The 18,061-nt window shown below is 40.2% G+C and overlaps 1 protein-coding gene across 1 annotated transcript in view; it reads left to right on the forward strand.

The window, feature by feature from the left end:
* The first annotated feature begins 349 nt into the window (after nucleotides 1–349).
* FOXO3 (forkhead box O3) overlaps nucleotides 350–18,061 on the forward strand; it is a 95,596-nt gene continuing 77,884 nt past the window's right edge. The window contains exon 1 of the mRNA XM_075202883.1: nucleotides 350–1,823. Within this exon, the coding sequence (XP_075058984.1) occupies nucleotides 1,263–1,823 (561 nt within the window). The 5' untranslated portion in view covers nucleotides 350–1,262. The remainder of the gene's footprint in view (nucleotides 1,824–18,061) is intronic.

Below are 18,061 nucleotides of genomic sequence, written 5' to 3' on the forward strand. Positions count from 1 at the left end.
CCTGATTTCATGTAATAGCCCATGTTGGGTGATGCTAAATACTATAGCAGTTTGGTTTCTGAATAAGAAGCTGGCCATATAAGAAACTAACTTCAGCCTTGTCATTGTCATGGTAAAGATATTCTAGAATGTTATAAAAAGAACACTGAAGGTTGCTAAACACTTGTACTAACTTGTGATGTAAAGCCCGTGAAAATAAATGTACCAAGAGATAAGAACAGAAATCTTGTAAATACAGACTAGAAAGATATTGTGTTGCTGTAGGAATGCAGCAGTGAAGGGGTGTACAGAGTGTATCCTCCTCCCATCACTGCCTCCTCCCAGTGGGCTGTTCTGGGTGCTGTTAGGTTGTGTGATCCCTGTGTGTGCCTCTCACAACTGTTACTGTAGCAGGCTGTGGTTGTCAGGAGGAGAAATGTGTTAGTCAGCAGTGTCGTGGAGGGTGACAGGATCCTGCTGAATACAACACACACACCCGTGCTGTTCGTTTCCAATCTGCACTCAGGAGATAACACAAATTGCAACAATCTACTGCGATCCAACACTGCTGCGCAATATCTTCGGACATCCAAACGGAGTTGTAGGTGTTGCAGGCGGCACACAGCCCAGATCTCCTGGCAGAGCTGTCTCTGTTACATCTTCACCATTGCAACAAGAACGGACCTGCATGAGGTGTGGGAAATTGTCAAGATGGCAGCAGCAGGAGCAAGGAGGTTATGTGCTTAGTGCATATTAACAGATCCAAATGTCAAACCTGACTGCAGTGTATCTGGAGACTGTGACAAGGCTGCTCTTACAGATGGATGGATTCTTACTGGTTCGGCGGGTAAATAAGTATTGGATTTGAACTAGTCTGGATGGGGGAGTCCACAGTCGCACGTGAAGCATATTATGCTCTGGTTTTATCTGAGACGTCTCTGCAAGTTGTGTGAGTGTGATAAGAGGGGAATTCATGTATACACCCTGTAAGTGTGGGACAAAGAGTGATCTGTCCATCTACACCAAGTCTGCTGGGACCTAGGCACAGCCATGGAGACATCTAGAGACCCTCACCCACATCTCCCTCCACAGGGGGAGCAAGACCCTTCATGTACCTGTCATGTGTACTAGAGTAAGGGGACACGCCGTGTGCTCACACAGCTAAACACTGCCCTTACATGCGCCAAGTGCAATTTTTATAATGTGCGTTTATTGAGAATAATTTCAAGTCACGCTAAAGAAACGTCATTTGTAAGTGGTTTTCTCTCTGGAGGTTACACAGTATGGCAGACGCTTTGCTTCCTGCGTCTCCAGAGAGGGACTTGGATATAGACCCGGACTTTGAGCCGCAGAGCCGACCCCGATCCTGCACATGGCCTCTGCAGCGTACAGACTCACAATCTAGTCCCTCTAAGCCTGGAGGTGAGGCTGGGGACACGTCCTCCATGATCCCGGAGGAAGAGGACGACGATGATGAGGTGTCAGCGGCTTCAGCTGCAGCGATCGGTGACTGTGGAGAGAGAGGGACCCTATTACTGGTGAGCGGCGGGGATGTGACATCAATGACCGTTCTTGCTGCTCCAGTCGGTGGAGCGGAGGCAGTGCAGACGCCGATAGGTGGTGGAGGGACTGCAGGCTCTGTGAGCGGGGCTGCCGGCCAGCAGAGGAAGTGCTCGTCCCGCAGGAATGCCTGGGGAAACATGTCTTATGCTGACCTGATCACTAGGGCCATCGAGAGCTCCCCTGACAAGAGGCTCACCCTGTCCCAAATATACGACTGGATGGTCCGCTCAGTTCCCTACTTCAAGGACAAGGGGGACAGCAACAGTTCTGCAGGGTGGAAGGTGAGAGCTGTCAGATAATACTGTAGTATAGGTACAGATTAACACTTTATAGATGTGTATGTATAATATATTATAATTAGTGTGTGTGTTGCTTGTCAGGACATAATTAACCATTATCTAGTCCTCAACAAGTCCTACAAATTAATATATCTAATCTCCCATGACAACATGTAACAGATTTTAATGTCATTACCCTGAACAAAAAGATAAAACTTCAAAAACTCATGTGAAAGAAGTATATTCTTACTGCTTCCATATCAGTAAATAATGTAATTTGAGGCATGTGCTGCCAATCAAGTGCACTTCATTAAGTGATCATCAGAAAGTGTTACCACCTTTAAATATATATATATATATATATATATATATATATATATATATATATATATATATATATATATATATATATATATATATATTTATATAAAAGCAAAACCTTCGGCAGTTTGGTCTTAAGCATTTGTGTTAAACCATGTAAAGGGGAAACACATCTGCAATGATCTCACAGAAGCAATTGTTGCTGCTTATTAGTCTGGAAAGGGTTACAGGACCATTTCCAAACCGTTTGAAGTCCATCATTTTACAGGGAGAAATCAATGTCTCTATTTATTATCATCATCATCAATATTTATCTATATAGCGCCACTAATTCCACAGCGATGTAGAATGAACTCTCTCACATCAGTCCCTGCCCAATTGGAGCTTCCAGTCTAAATTCTCTAATATACACACAAACTAGGGTAAATTTAATAGCAGCCAATTAACCTACCAGTATGTTTTTGGAGTGTGGGAGGAAGCCGGAGCACCCGGAAGAAACCCACACAAACACGGGGAGAACATGCAAACTCCTCACAGATAAGGCCATGGTCGGCAATTGAACTCAGGACCCCAGTGCTGTGAGGCAGAAGTGCTAACCACTAGGCCACCATGCTATTTTGCACCACTTCATCTCTACAGTTTTGTCACCCTGCTTTTGTAATTTGAGGCATAGCTTATAATTCCATCCTCTTTCACTTGGTGATGCTGATAGGGGGCGTTCTTGTGTAAGTGCAGTACAATAAGGACATGCAGAATCACGTTAGCTCTGCTCCTTTGTGATGCACCAATTGTGGCTTAGACCAGTAGCGAAGCCATCATTGGTACTGCAGGTGCAGTACATCAGGGCCCATGGAGATAATGGGGCTCAATGCATGGCAGATGCTGAGGGTAAGGGTCCCTGGTTCCCTCCTTCCCTGCATCAGGGCCTACAGCGCACTAGGGTCCGCCTCTGGCTTAGATGTACCTGAACATATGTTTACAGATGTTTTTTTGCTGGTACTTTGAGCAACATCTTTTCCAAGTTCTAAATTATGCACACTTTTTATAGGCAAAACTCATAGTAGTTGAGTAATTATTGCCATCTCTGCATATTTTCTTGCAGTTTCCCCAATCATTTTTGTAAACTGCTGTTTCATACCTTTCACCATTTGTATTGATCCAGGTTGCAAAACTGGGTTTGTGGTTGTAAAAAATGTGTCTTAAAAAAAGGATTGGAAAAGCTGTAGTTTAATACATCCGGGCTCATGACTCTGCCATCAGGAAAATACTGCACAAGTATGACTTTTATGGAAGACTAGCCAGGAGAAAGCCTCTTCTCTCCAAATAAAAAATATATAAATAAATTGCAGTTTGGCTTAGGTTTGCAAAGTGGCATCTGGATGAAGCACAAGGCTACTGGAACAGTGTCCTTTGAACAAACAAGTGCAAAGTGGAGGTGGGTGGCCTTTACATACAATGTCATGTTTGGCGAAAACCAACACACTATTCCCACAAAGAACCTCATACGTGGTGATGATTTAGTGTTGTATAGCAGCCACAGGACACTTATGTTTTGCAATCACTTAGTCCATCATGAACTCCTCTTTATTTCAGAGTATTCTATAGAAAAAATGTGAACGACAACTGAAGCTTGGCAACAGTTGGATTATGCAAAATGGCATCGAGGCTAAGCACACCAGCCTTTTAACAAGTGAATGACTGAAAAAAAAAAAAAAAAAAAGGATTTGCAAGTTAATCTTGACCTCAAACCCATCGAGATGTTCTGCTAGTACTTTAGGAAAGTTGTGTATTGATGAATGCTCTCAAAAAATAAAGAACTGAAATAGTGCTGTAAGGAGTTCTGGGCTAAACTTTACACAAACCTTGTTTTAGACTGCTATACTAATACAAAACTACTTTAAATTATTGCTGCAAAAACTACAAGTTATTGAATCATGGCAAAGATGGCGTTGTGCATTAGGACCAAATTATTCCAGAAGTCATGTGGTTCGCACAAATGTAACTTTCCAAACCTACACTGTGCTGAAATGTATTTATTTATTTTTGGAGGAAGAGGTCTATGCATATTCTTCCATGAAAGCCATGCTTTGGTCTTTTAATGATGGTAGTGACCTTAACTTTATAATTTTAATGTGTTGACAGAGTTCTGGATGTAACTTCTAAATTCATGCACTTGCTTGAAACTTCATTGGGTCTGATCTTTGGGTGAACTTGCTGGGACGCTTACTTCTGGGAAGATTGTCAGTAGTCTAAAATGTTCTCCATTGGTAAATAATCTTTTTCACTGGAAAATGAGGGACTTAAAAATTGCTTGCAAATGGCCCAATAACCCTTTCCAGTCTGATGAGCAATGACTATTGTTTCTCCGAGATAATTTCTCTTATTAGTTATCTTTGGCATAGTGATAACCCAAATGTGAATACTCAAGGCTGACCTCCCGAAAGGTACTGCATTTATGTGGCGGTAGTAACGTTTTATGAAGTTCCAATAATAAAGTTCACTTGATTTAATGTTGGCTTATTATTTTGTGGAATAGATAATGACAAAGTGAAATCTGCTATAGATTATTTGGCACATGAGATTCAATTTATCACATTTTAGGATTTAGTGTGGACCAGATGATATCTTGATGTATAAGAACACAGATTTAAAATAGGGTGTACTTTATTTTTTGCAAAACACTGTATAGTAAGCACAAATTAAATGGAGACATGAATGTGGGAAACTTTCTTACATCTACCAATCATACATATGTTGCAATATTGGAATATAAAATGTTTTTTCTTATGTTGATTTATCTGATGTATGCATTGGGGCATGTGGCCTAAGATAAGCACTTGTAAAGAGTTACACACTTGCGTAATATACGTCATTTACCTTATATCTTGCAAAATAGGGCAGATTTTACAATAGTCGCTTTCAGATATTAATCTGTCTTAATGTTAAAATAATTAAAAATGTATGTTTGCATAAGTGTCAAACTCAATTCTGTATCATGTATGGTTCCATAGCAACATAGTTGAGTCTGCCTTTTAGCCTAAACTCTTCTGGTATTTGCTTCATTGTACTTGCAAAATTCATAATGAACTTAACAAATGGGTGAATTAAATGGGCTGAATAGTTGATATCATCCAACTGTGTTCTTCATTAATTAGATCGTTAGTGCAACTAAAATGTAGATATGACTCACAGTATATGTATTATAGATGATTTAAGGACTTTTTTTTTTTTTTTTTTGTGGTGATAAAGCCATTGGGTACTTGTAAAAAATATTACAATTGTTGTGAATACTGGTATATTCTGAGCAAGGTCTCTGAGTGCTAACATACTGTTCACCAGATTGTATATATTGTTGGGTTGAATATCAAATACCATTTTAAATTAATGGTAGCTAATGTTCAGGATTGCAGCCAGATAATATCACGGTGCAATGCATAAGAAAAGGCCTGATTTATGGTTAACGTTTCCTGTTGTACATAATGAAGGCTGTGAAGACATATAACTTACATCTCCTATATCACTTTAATTTGTCATGCTCTATAATTCAGAATAGGAGTGCAAAATCATCAGACAGGCAGTGCTACAAAACGTCTTGTAGTTAGGTATTTGACGTGTGTAGGGGAGAAGGGGGACTAGGAGGGGGGGTGAACGAGAGTACCAATCACAAGCCAAAATCAAGAGATTGCAGCCAGCGATTGGTCACCCCCCTCTCCCTCTTCCACCTTTTATAGATGCTTAACAAAATTTATTTTCCTGTATTGCAGCACCAGGAGAGCCCTAGAAAATATGTTACATGTAGCAGCCCCTGGGTCTCTGGCTAGGGGACGAAGGGGCACGTTAGAAAATTATGTTTTAGGTGGTAGTGCTGCTTTCGTTTACCATTTTCCAAAATCATAGCTACAGTAAATAAAACTACCCACCAACGTGCGTGTATGAAAGTGCTTTTGCTATATATTGTGTCATATGTGGCCAATACTAGATTTGAAGACATTATCCAGTTTTATCTGTAAGCCACAAGGAGTTAACATTAATATAATGTGGCACAAAGAAATTCATACATTGTTACTATTGTAAAATTGTCTGACAGGTTGAAACAGTAGTCGCTTCAGTAACAGAGACTGATTGGTTCTAGAGAAATGGAATTCTTAATTATTGCACTGAGTATAGCAGCACTGACAGAGTTGTATCTAGTGGCTAAAACTGCTGATAACTATAACACAGCAAAGTGAAACATTGGCGAGCCAAGCATGTAGATTTAAATTGTCTCTAGGGGAATGACAATTTTACAAATTGGCAAGTATCTGAAATTGCCCTGACCATAAAGGCAAACATACAACCAGCCATTAATTATCATGACTAATCACTGTCCATTTCCATTGAGACCACTTACGCCAATGGGCAGTTCTATCACTAATCCAGTTGCTTGTGCGGCAAATGATGTGTATACCTAAGCTTGTACAGTTGGTGTGTGAAAGCGCTATTATTGTAAGGATTAACTCCTTTTTGGAGGCATAATACATTCTGCACTGAAATGCAGTGGAAAAATCGGCCCAGTTTCCCACATGCTTTTGTAAACGCATAATGGTTATATGATTGAGATTAACATTTACTTGCAATTTGTTTAAAGCTTGAAAATTTGTTGGAGGCAGACGCTCCTGAGGAGCAGATCTAGCGAAGTTTTGCAGAAATTTGAAAAAGCCAAATCGTCCTGTTAGTAATGTAGTTCCCAACTACCATGTTTCCTGTTTTTTGCTTTGGAGCTTTGAATGCCTGTTATAAAAGAATTGCCACTCAAGGTGAACTTAAATCAATAAAAATCTATAATTGGTTTACTTTATTTGAAACCTTAAGAGTTCTGGACTTGTAGGGGCATATTCAATTGTTTGATTGTCCCGCGGCGTTAAAAGTATTACCGTTGTTACGGTAATACTAAGTCGGATTTCAGCTCGCAGCTCCCTGAGCTGCGAGCTGAAATCCAGCATTAAAGGTACCGTAATAACTGTATTTACGCGCACTATTACCGTAATAACGATAATAGTGCGCATGCCACGTTACTTTTACATGTAACGCCAACAATGGAATATGCCCCTTAGGGGCATATTCAATTAGTTTTCCTGTCGGCGGTAGTGCGCGTTACAGAGGAACCTGCGCAGTAATACAGTACTGCAATAACGCGGATTTTCCTACGCAACCCTATGGGGTGTGCACGAAAATGCACGTTATTGCGGTACCGTGGATTGACTTCACGGTCCGTTCCAGCGCATTCCCGGAGACCTAGTTGAATATGCCCCTTATTGAGATACTAACCATAATCAACAATTCTGGCAGAATCGGTCCTGCATACCTAAATGTGATCATATATGGCTGTTTGCCCACTGCATGACTATTTTTTTGAACATTCTGTCAATATCTTGTGTCTCCATAAAGTTTGCAAATCCTGGTAAATAATTTTATATTGACAACTTTAAAGACTAACCAGAACAAAAGAAGTCTCTTCTCCCCTAACTACCAGAACCCTGCTATTTGTGTGACATTAAACTTTACAAGCGCCTACGCCATAGGCTTTTCTCCCGCTTGAAGAGGAAAGAAGCTTAAATGAAGGAGATGTATTATATATAACTTAAAAGATAAACAAGATGACCACATTTTATATATTTGGTTTGGCGAATGTATTTAAAAGTTTTCCTCAGTCTTTCTTTGTAAAATACTTTCGGTCGAATTTAGTTTTTTGTGTATATGCACGGAAGCATGTATGTCTGAGTACTAAATATACAACTGCTCTTGCTAAAGTAGCAGTTATAGTTCATGTCTGGGAAGTGTTGCGTAGCTGATGTAACTGGGATTTTTGTTTTTTTTTTATTCTATAAAAATATTCCTGTATGGGGCATATCCAATTAGCCTGTGCATTTTTTCGGTACTATGGTACCTCAACATAGTGGATTTTTCCTCGCTCCCCCCTGGAGGGACAAAAAGAACCCCACAATGTTACAGTGCCTTTGCCACCGTTCCAGAGGCACTCTGCCGCTAATTGAATATGCCCCTATGTTTACTGTACAATCAAGTATGTCCTATAGCAAAGTATATCCATAATACAAATTACAAATTTATGGTTAGATTCTTAATTTATGGCTGCACCTGTGTGTATTATTCAGACTTTCTCTTCTCCATAATGTACTTCATGTATACTATGAACAAATCTGCCCACTATATTTGTGTCTTTGTGCAAAGAAGTCCTTAACAGCGCACACGTCCATAGAAATAACTTGTAATACAAATATAATTTTATACTAAAAAGTTATTTTGGTGAAGCCTTAATTTTAAGAGAACAGCAACAATGACATTTCTATTTTTTATTATACATTTTGTATCTGTCTATTGAACGTGTTAAGATGAATGAAATTCCTGTCTTTAGCTTCCATTAAGGTGTTACTAACTCTTCATGCAGAGCTCATCATACCTTAGGGTGCCACTATCTTTTGTCCTGTAATCCCCTAATTTATATACCAAATTCAGCCAGTAAGTGTTAATCATGTGGCGTTATCCTTTCAACAAAAGCTTGAGGGCATGACGTAATGGTAGAAGGTGGAGCTGGGTCGTAAAAGTCTGTAAATTGAGAGAGAATGCAAAGGGAGACAGATACACTCTGCTCATAAACAGTATTGAGCGGTAACATGAAATTATGTCTTGGTGTTAATAATTTACTTATTTCTCAATATGCTTTCCCTGGTGCAAAGCATAATTAAGCACATACTTTTTTTTGAGATTAGAGTCCCATTAGTATCACCACACGCATTTTATCTGGCTTCAAACTAAGTGTGACATAAAAGGGTGGTACTGTCCATTTTTTCACAGGGATCTTGCTTGGAGAGTAGGCAAAGACATTTTGTCCTGGTCGAACAGAAAAGTAAATAATCCTTCGCCCAAATTTATTGGCGGTTATACAAATGCACAAGAGTTCAGCCTTAAAAAAAAAAAAAAAAACTCTCCACCATCTATAATGGGACTCACAATGCCTTTTTAGCAATATGTAACTGGCTGCTTGTTAAAATTCTGGCTTTGGCCCAGTGGTTAATTTAGTTCACCAAACTTATGGCATTGTTACCTGACAGGTATATGGGATAACGCTCGTGGCTTTTTGCTGCCAAACAGACCAAACCCTATTATGTTGTAGACTGTAAATTATTAACTGTTGCGTCATTTCGAAGTTGAACTACGTGGTCAGTGTGACCTGCATCCCTGCTAACAGCTATGGCGCCCTTGGTGATGCATGCAAGTGAAGTGGGCAGGGGTTGCATCTATAAAGTAGTCATTGAAATGCTTGTATACCCCTCCTGCGTTAAATGCTGGTCACTGCCTTTGACAGTAATCAGCCTGATAGTAGTTTGAAAGAGGACGTGTTCAATAGTAGTGGTAGTTTGTGATGTTCACTGAACTGGAAACGCCGTTCCTGGGTTGCACACCGGGAATGAGAGGTTCTAAAAGAGCTGTTAACATTTTCAATGTACGCTTACAGGCACATAAGTACCCTAATTTAAAAAAAAACAGTGGTGTCCCTTATAGAGCATATTGTCTGTAGTTACTTGTGATCACAGTCAATATACACACTACACTATAGAAAATATAAACAGCTAATACATAAAAAAAAGTGCATTTAAAAAGAAAAAGTAATACTGTTATCTTCAGAAAACATTCAGCTATTCACCAAGATATGACCATTCCATTATGCATGTACCAGCTTGTACACTCTGTGCGATTCCAGACTTGGCTTAGAAGGGTTAATGACCCCTAATTTGATGCGGTAGGATGGTTCCTTAAATGGAGTGCCTTGTTGGCCAACAAATATCATTTCTATACAGCTTATGCATTATATGAAAACCAGTGCAAACTATCCCAATAAAGCAACATTTGCAATATCCTTTTCAATTACTGATTTTATTAGGGGAAAACCTGTGTACAATCCAGTTTTTGTGGTTTCAGAAAGGTATATTGATTCTAAACCTATAACCACAAAGTGTTTCTTGGAGTTTAGCACGCAAAAACACACACACCTGTTTTCACTATATTTACTACAGTCACTTTTTTGGGTAAATGTCCCTTCTAAAGAAACCAACTGTACTTTTGGAAAACACAAAGTCTTTTGAGTATTTGTGTGCATACTGCACAGAAAAACAACTAACATTAATGTTGGAATGTGAGCAGTCCCCCAAAAAATGCCAAAATAGCTCAACACAGGGGTTGAAAATAAAAAGTGTCAGCAGCAAAAGGGTTATAAAGAACTTCTCCTATGACAGTTGAAACCAAATAGTTCCTCTTTTTGTAGTCAATAACCTGTTTGACGCTTTATGTATTGGTGCACCTGGACCACTGAAAGGAAGGAATAAAAAAATATTATTTTTACCTGAGGCTTTTACATTACTAATGCATATTATACCACTGTTACAAATTTACATGATTTCATCACTGTTTAAATCCTGCTTTAATCAAAACTTATGAAACATTAATAAGCATACACTTGAGAGCATGTAGGTGTGTAGTATTAGTGTAACACATATGATCTAGTTTGTAATCTCTCACGGGCAGGCTCCTCTTCCCTCTTGTCCTCCTCTTGCATTACCTATGTCCTCTTCTTTCTTCAGTCAGTGGCTCTGTGCGTTTGCTGCTGCCTTCCTATATCCTACCATAGAGAAGATAGGATATAGGTACTCTTGTGTGTTTGATAGATTGGCGATGGTGACCATAGAGATGATGGGATATAGGTACTCTTGTGTGTTTGATAGATTGGCGATGGTGACCATAGAGATGATGGGATATAGGTACTCTTGTGTGTTTGATAGATTGGCGATGGTGACCATAGAGATGATGGGATATAGGTACTCTTGTGTGTTTGATAGATTGGCGATGGTGACCATACAGAAGATGGGATATAGGTACTCTTGTGTGTCCGCAGGGACAGCAGTTTATCGTGACTACCCTTTCTGCAGAACACTTTTAATTAATGCTCACAATCTTTCATTTCTTTTCATTGCCATAAGGAATGAAAATGATTGTGTCAAAAATGTGCAAGTTAATAAATATGCCCCTATATTCTTAACCTACTTGTTCTACATCCTCAAAGGTGACGACTACATGCATCAAAGCCCCTGCAATTGCCTGTGTGGCAGCTGTTTGCATATCACATAGGTTTTCATTATGCAAGACAAAAGCTTTTTGTCATTGCTCTTTGGTGTATGCTTTTAAGGTGGAGATTAAAAGGAACATAACATAATTTTAGTTTTCACTGTATATCTATATGTGTTTAAAAAGTCTCTTTAAATGGTGTGGTGGTCAAAGTGAGCTGGTATACAGTAGTATGCCAATGCCATTCACTTACATTTTCTATATTGCCACTTCTAAATCTCTACGTCAGCCACTGGGTAAGTCTAAAATGCAAGCGTGGTATGGCTTTTTTTTATTTTGTTAATCTTCGCACTAATTTAGTGCAGTTATTAACTATATTAAATGGTGTACATGAGACTGTGTATTGAGTATGTATTTTGCTGTCTAATACATGTGAAAAGTTAAACCGCTCTTAGGTGAAGTCTGTGGAAAGCCAATATATATTCAACACATACCTATTTTGTGTGTACAGATTGTTTAATATGTGCTATGTAGCTGTGATGTCTATTGAGCTTTTTGAAATCTAGTGCTTTGCAATCCTAAACCTTTCTATATTGTAATTTCTAGAACTAGATATATTTTTACTTCCAGAGTAGGTTTCTTTTATTACCTTAGTACCTTTTTCTACAGTGGTTTAATATTTCTCCATAGCAGGAGATGTCAAAGATTTCACAAGAAAATTCACTATTCACTCATTAAGCTTTGGAACCATTACCAGGAAGTGTAAATGCAATTTATGTATACAAAAATGTTTTTGTTTGACAGGTTTATTTGATCCATGAAATACTAACATGTTATGCTACTTCACCTTGCAGCATATTATTGTAACGCTGCTGGTTATCTAGTATCTGTTGGTCACTGGATCTTAAAGGTCCTATCTAGGGCACATATAGTCCAAAGAGTATATCCCTCAGTGCAGACTATGAGCAAATGCAGGGGGTTGTATGTTACTTCCTGATCTCAGTTCTTTACAGACCTGACCACGGCCCAGTAACATCACCGCTACGATTAGTCGCATACATCGCCAGGATCGACAGGAAAGCTCTTGGAGGAGATAGACATTATGGGGAAGAGGAAAGGAACAATTATAGTCAACATTTTATTTATATAGTGCTAGCAGATTCCGTAGCGCTTTACAATTGGGATGGCAACTGTATAGATTGAGGACCTCCCCTATGCTCTTTTGTCATCACCTTCTTGTCAACCACCTTCTGTTCATTGTATGCTTTGTTTTCTTCGCTGTCTGCTGCAGAGTGTTGTGGTGCCCTACAAATAGACGATGATGTTGGTGAGTTCTGGAAGCAGGCTCGCTAACACCGAATAGAGATTCGGTAAAATCCTGTAACAAGAAAGTTTTTATATATTAATATAGCAATATTTACATTAAACAGATACAAAGGCAATATAAAAAGTATATGGTTAACCTTCAAATTAAAGTAAGCCTAACAAATCGTCTAAGTAGTAGAAGACATGCCTGTTAAAAACCTTCATTTTTAAACAAATAAGTCATTTCACTCCTTGTGGAACAAATCGTTTGCTGTGTACTTCTACACCATTGTATTCCTGAAAGCACTTTTCTAGCTGGAATTGTTCTTGTAAAAGATACTGCAGATATACTGGTCATGTGAGCAGAACATAACCATCTGTTGTCCTGATACTTGCAATGCTCTGGAACATGAGCCTCTAACATTCCAAGGGTTAATAGTTTACATTTTTCTTTCTCTTGTAAAAGCTGAAGAAAAAATGTAAACAAAACTGGAATCCTGTAAGACTCGTTTTATATGAGAAGATTTAAAATTGTTAGACATTGAGAGTAATGGAAAACACTAACATTGATCTGTCTAGTACAGTGAAGGCATAGGCTATGAGCAAGTATGGGGGAATAGTTTACCGTAAGCCAGGCCTGTCCAACCTGCGGCCCTCCAGGTGTTGTGAAACTACAAGTCCCAGCATGCCCTTCCAGCTGTCGACAGGTTGTCTACTGGAAAAGCATGCTGGGGCTTGTAGTCTCACAACACCTGGAGGGCCGCAGGTTGGACAGGCCTGCCGTAAGCAGTAGAGTTCCACACAAAATTACGCCGCCTCTCAAATAGAGCACATTTATTTTCAAGTATCCACAACCCAAAGTTCTGCTAGAGAATGGAAGAAACATGCCACGTTTACCTGGTTTTATTGGGGTAACTTGCATTTTTGGTATAACTTTTCAACTGTAAGAATGTGAGAGGGGGTATGGGGGGGGCAGGACCGGATTAACCCGAGGTCTAACTGGGCTACAGCCCAGGGGCCTCGGGCATCCGTGGGGCTTCTTGAAGATATTTTTTTTTTATTCTTTATGTTGAGCTGTAGTGAGCCGCAGGCCACGCTACAGCCTGTACCGCGGTCGGCGACTCCGAGTCCTGAATGATGGTGACGTCACGTCACTCGCCTCCATTGACAGGCTGCAGGCAATGGTCCATCCGCGGCGTGCACTTATCTCCTTACTAAGGAGATCTCGTGAGAGTGAGATCACTCTCACGAGATCTCCTCAGGAAGGAGATAGGTGCACACCGCGTAAACGGACACTACAGGCAGCAGGGACAGGGTGTGAGCTGACAGAATAGAAGACCAGCGATGAAGACCGAGGTAAGCTCGCTCTTGGGGGCTGGCTGGCTCAGACAACTGTACATTGTATTTTTGGGTAACAAGATGAGGTACAGGGCTCAAAAGTATGTGCCTAAAGCTGGAATTTATTCTATTATGTGTACATAAATGCAAATAAACATGTTCTGGCCAGAACAAAGACATATAAACAATAAAATGTGCACAATGCAGAGCACGGTATGAGATAATTGCACTGGGCAATACAGTAAACAGTATACTGAATAAGCAAAGAAATGTCCAAATGTAAAAAGGGCAAACTGATCAGGGGTATGAAAAACGACTAAACAGTCTATGGAAAAAATGATATAAAATAGATTAAAAAAAAAAAATGTAAAAGAAAAAATGAAAAACAAAAAGAGTCCAAACACACATGAGTTGGGGCCAAAACCCATAAAATGAAAAGTAAGTAGCTGTTCAATGCACGATACTACCGAAAGTTTGGCCTTTTTACATTTGGACATTTCTTTGCTTATTCAGTATATCCAGCTTTAGGCACATACTTTTGCGCCCTGAACCTCATCTTGTTACCCATCTTTATTTGGGAGGGTGGGGATTTCCCTCCGTATACCACGGGTTCTATTTTGTGGCTGCATCCTCACATATAAGGAAGTGCGGCCCTTCCCACTACCATTTTCTTATTGTATTTTTGGTGCAGAGAATTACAGGGGGGGGGGGGGGATGTCTGGCACGCATATTGTGCTTTTGGGGGAGATAACTGCAGGGCGGGGTTTGGGGGCTGGCTGGCAAAGTGTGCATTTTGAGAATACTGATTTAGTATATTAAAAGGAACACAGCTCAAACTACTTATGCCCAATCCGATATTACTAGGGAGCCCCTAATAATATCGGATTAGGCATAAGTCGCTTGAAAAATGGGGGCCTCACAGTACCCCTAGCCCAGGGGCCTACAGTGTCTTAATCCGGCCTGGGGGGGGGGGGGGCTGAGTAGCTTGGATTGGATTCTGGAAGCTATGGGGAGCCAGTGTAGGGATCTGTAGAGTGGCGCAGAATATGTGGAGCAGCGACAGAACAAGTGTGGTCTCGCTGCAGCATTTAGGGTAAGATAGGTGAGAGGAAGGCCAGATGGCGCAAGGTGGTTGTAGTCCATGCAAAAAATAATGAGAAAATAGATAAGGGTTTGGTGAATGTCCACAGTTTTTCCAAAGAGTAGATGACATGACATTGCAAAAGCATTGATGTATGGAGTAAGTTGTGGGTGTAGTTGAGGAGGATGCCAAAGCAGTGGGCATGGGGAGCTTGGGAGAGTGTTATGTTTAATGTACTATTGGCAAGTTCTTGCGCCATGTGAGCTCCCGCCTCTTCATACTGTGAGTCTGCGACACCCGATCCAGTTATCCCAACTCTGAAGTCACCCTGGGCCTGAATAGAGCTTTTGAATTGTCAGCATCCACTGATATCAAGTGTTTCAGTTCATCCACCCCCACAAACCTCCTGCTGCTGTAGCCAGATGAGAAGAACTTTATAGTGAAAACAGCAGTTTTAGAGGCTTCTGGTACTTTATGTAGAGCAGGGGGAAATGAGTAGAAATCTGCTGGTATGTAATGACTGCTGTGGGCACATGCTGGATACCAGAGATAGGCAGACATGCTGGGTGCTACAGATGGTTCAGTTGGGTAATTTTTCCATGGGATATAGCCACATGCTGGGCAATGGTGGATTATATATATATATATATATATATATATATATATATATATATATATATATATATATATATATATATATATATATTTGTGCAGCAGGCACATGCTGGGCACTGTAAGGTGAATGTGTCAGGAGCTGCTGTTCCCTGAGAGGGAGAACGGATTGGATGCTTCTGGAACATGCTAGGGTACTTTTGGTGCCTTTTGGACAAAACTCACTCCCACTCCGAAGCCGCTCCCATAGATACAGGTATTAAGAAATTTTTCACTGGACTGTCTTGGTTTGTGGGCAACACAGGGATCTATTCTCGGAGGTTGCTATTCACAGCACTCTTATGTTTTCGTGTTGTTTTTTTTTTTTTTTTTTTTTTGCATCTTTATTTTTTACCATCATAGACAAAGCAGCCAGGAAAGACTGTTACTAATCTTTCTGACATCCCCCTATCTTGGAAGATTTCCTCAATCACTAAGGCAGTGCTACATCTTTACAGAAGTATCCAGTTCCTGTAAGATTGTGGGAGGAGGGAGAGTGGTGCCAGATGTGGACACATCTGTTTCTAATCTGCTCAGTGTTTAAGGACTGCAATTATAAAGAGATACAACCCCACAACCCCAGCGTTGCTCCCTCCTTCTTTTTTTTTTTTTTTTTTTTTTTTCTTTTTTGTTCCATTTTGTAAACACCAGTGAACCAAGACATAGCCCTTCATTCTCTTCCGCTGGCTGAGCTGTGTAAAAACTATAACCTACACTTATTAGATACTGTTGACAGGTATTGTACTGCCTTATGGTACAATGAAGTTTATGGATAGCCTATGGCATTTCATGTGGTCACCACTGTAGTAATTTTCCTTTTGATATGTTTTATACTTGCACGTCAGTGGACACAGCCTACACAGATATATTTATCAATTCTGTAGAACAACAGAAATGGGAAATGCTTTAGTTATAAATAGTGCTACAGCTTCTATACACATGCCATGGTTTCCTTTTATAAAAGCTTCTTTTACCCATCTGTCATTGTTGCATTTGTGTCTTGGGAAGCCATCCACCTTGCAGTGCCGGATTAAGGGAATGGAGGCTCCTGGGCAAGGGGGCCGCCATTCCCCCGAGAGAGACCCCCCCGGCACTTACCTCCTTCCCTGGCGCGCTGTACGTTCATTACTGAGGATATCTCGTGAGCGTGAGACTCACGAGATCTCCTCAGTAAGGAGACTACAGCGCGCCGGGGAAGGACCGCAGTGAAAGTGCTCAGCAGCACTGATTGCGCCGGGGGCGCCCCCGCCCCTGACGGATCAATACTGCTGCTGAGCACTTCAAGGGCCCCCTGGATGCCATAGGCCCCTGGGCTGTAGCCCAGTTAGCCCTATGGTTAATCCGGTCCTGCCACCTTGTAGTGACAGAAAATAAGTACACCTCTTCATTCATTAAATTGTTACACTTTGTGTGTGATGCTTGTTTGCACTGAATTATTCATGCTGGAACTTTCATAGTGTTCTCTAACAAAATTTCCTCTAAGATGAGCAATCCAGAAAGGAGTTAGTTGAAAGGTCACTGTAATGAGGACTCCACCCTAATGGCACACAGTTCTGTTCTTCTCTTCGTTATATACTAATATTATGTTGTATTCAGAGTGTTGCTCCGGTTTCCTCCCACACTCTAAAAAACATACTAGTAGGTTAATTATCTGCTATTAAATTGCCCTTAGTCTCTCTCGGTCGGTTAGGGAATTTAGACTGTAAACTCCAGTGGGGCAGGGACTGATGTGAGTTCTCTGTACAGCGCTACGAAATTAGTGGTTCTATATAAATAAATAGAAGACGATGTTCGAAAGGTGAATAAATTCCATTTTACATTTCCTTTTTACCTTTTGCAGCAGTAAATGGCCTGTCATTTTTGTTCAGCGTAAAATGGAAAAACAATTGTTTACTATCTTCATAGTTTTTTTGCTGTGCACTTAACATTCTGTCATTATAATTCAATTAACTACTGCATCAGATCTCCTCATTCAAGTGTGTTCAGTTTGTTATGTAAGCAAAGTCTGTGAGACCATCTACAATTCTCTGCTACATTGCAACATTGCATCATTGTTCATGGTTAGTGCTCAGGCAGGCATACAGCGTTCATGATTGCATAGGCCAGTAGAAGGGAGTGATCTCACAATTATGACATTGGGACATCTGGGAATATCTGTTACGCAATTATGTTATAGACTGTTATTTTTAGAGCTATTTCTTCTGGATAGGTTCTCAGAATTATTTGCTGGGTTTTTTTTTGTTTTGTTTTTTTCATGCCTAGAGTGATATGTGGAATGTTAATTTACTAGTTCTTTTTCCTTTTCTATGATCCAGAGAGTAACTTGGATAGCTAAGGAAAAGTGCAGACGGTTGCTGAACTAGGCCTTTGTTCCAGTTTTCTTTGGCTGGCAGTCAGCTGCAGCCAGCAACTGGAGACCTTTTGACAT

Source organism: Mixophyes fleayi, chromosome 3 (genome assembly GCF_038048845.1).
Source record: "Mixophyes fleayi isolate aMixFle1 chromosome 3, aMixFle1.hap1, whole genome shotgun sequence".
NCBI lineage: Eukaryota > Metazoa > Chordata > Amphibia > Anura > Limnodynastidae > Mixophyes > Mixophyes fleayi.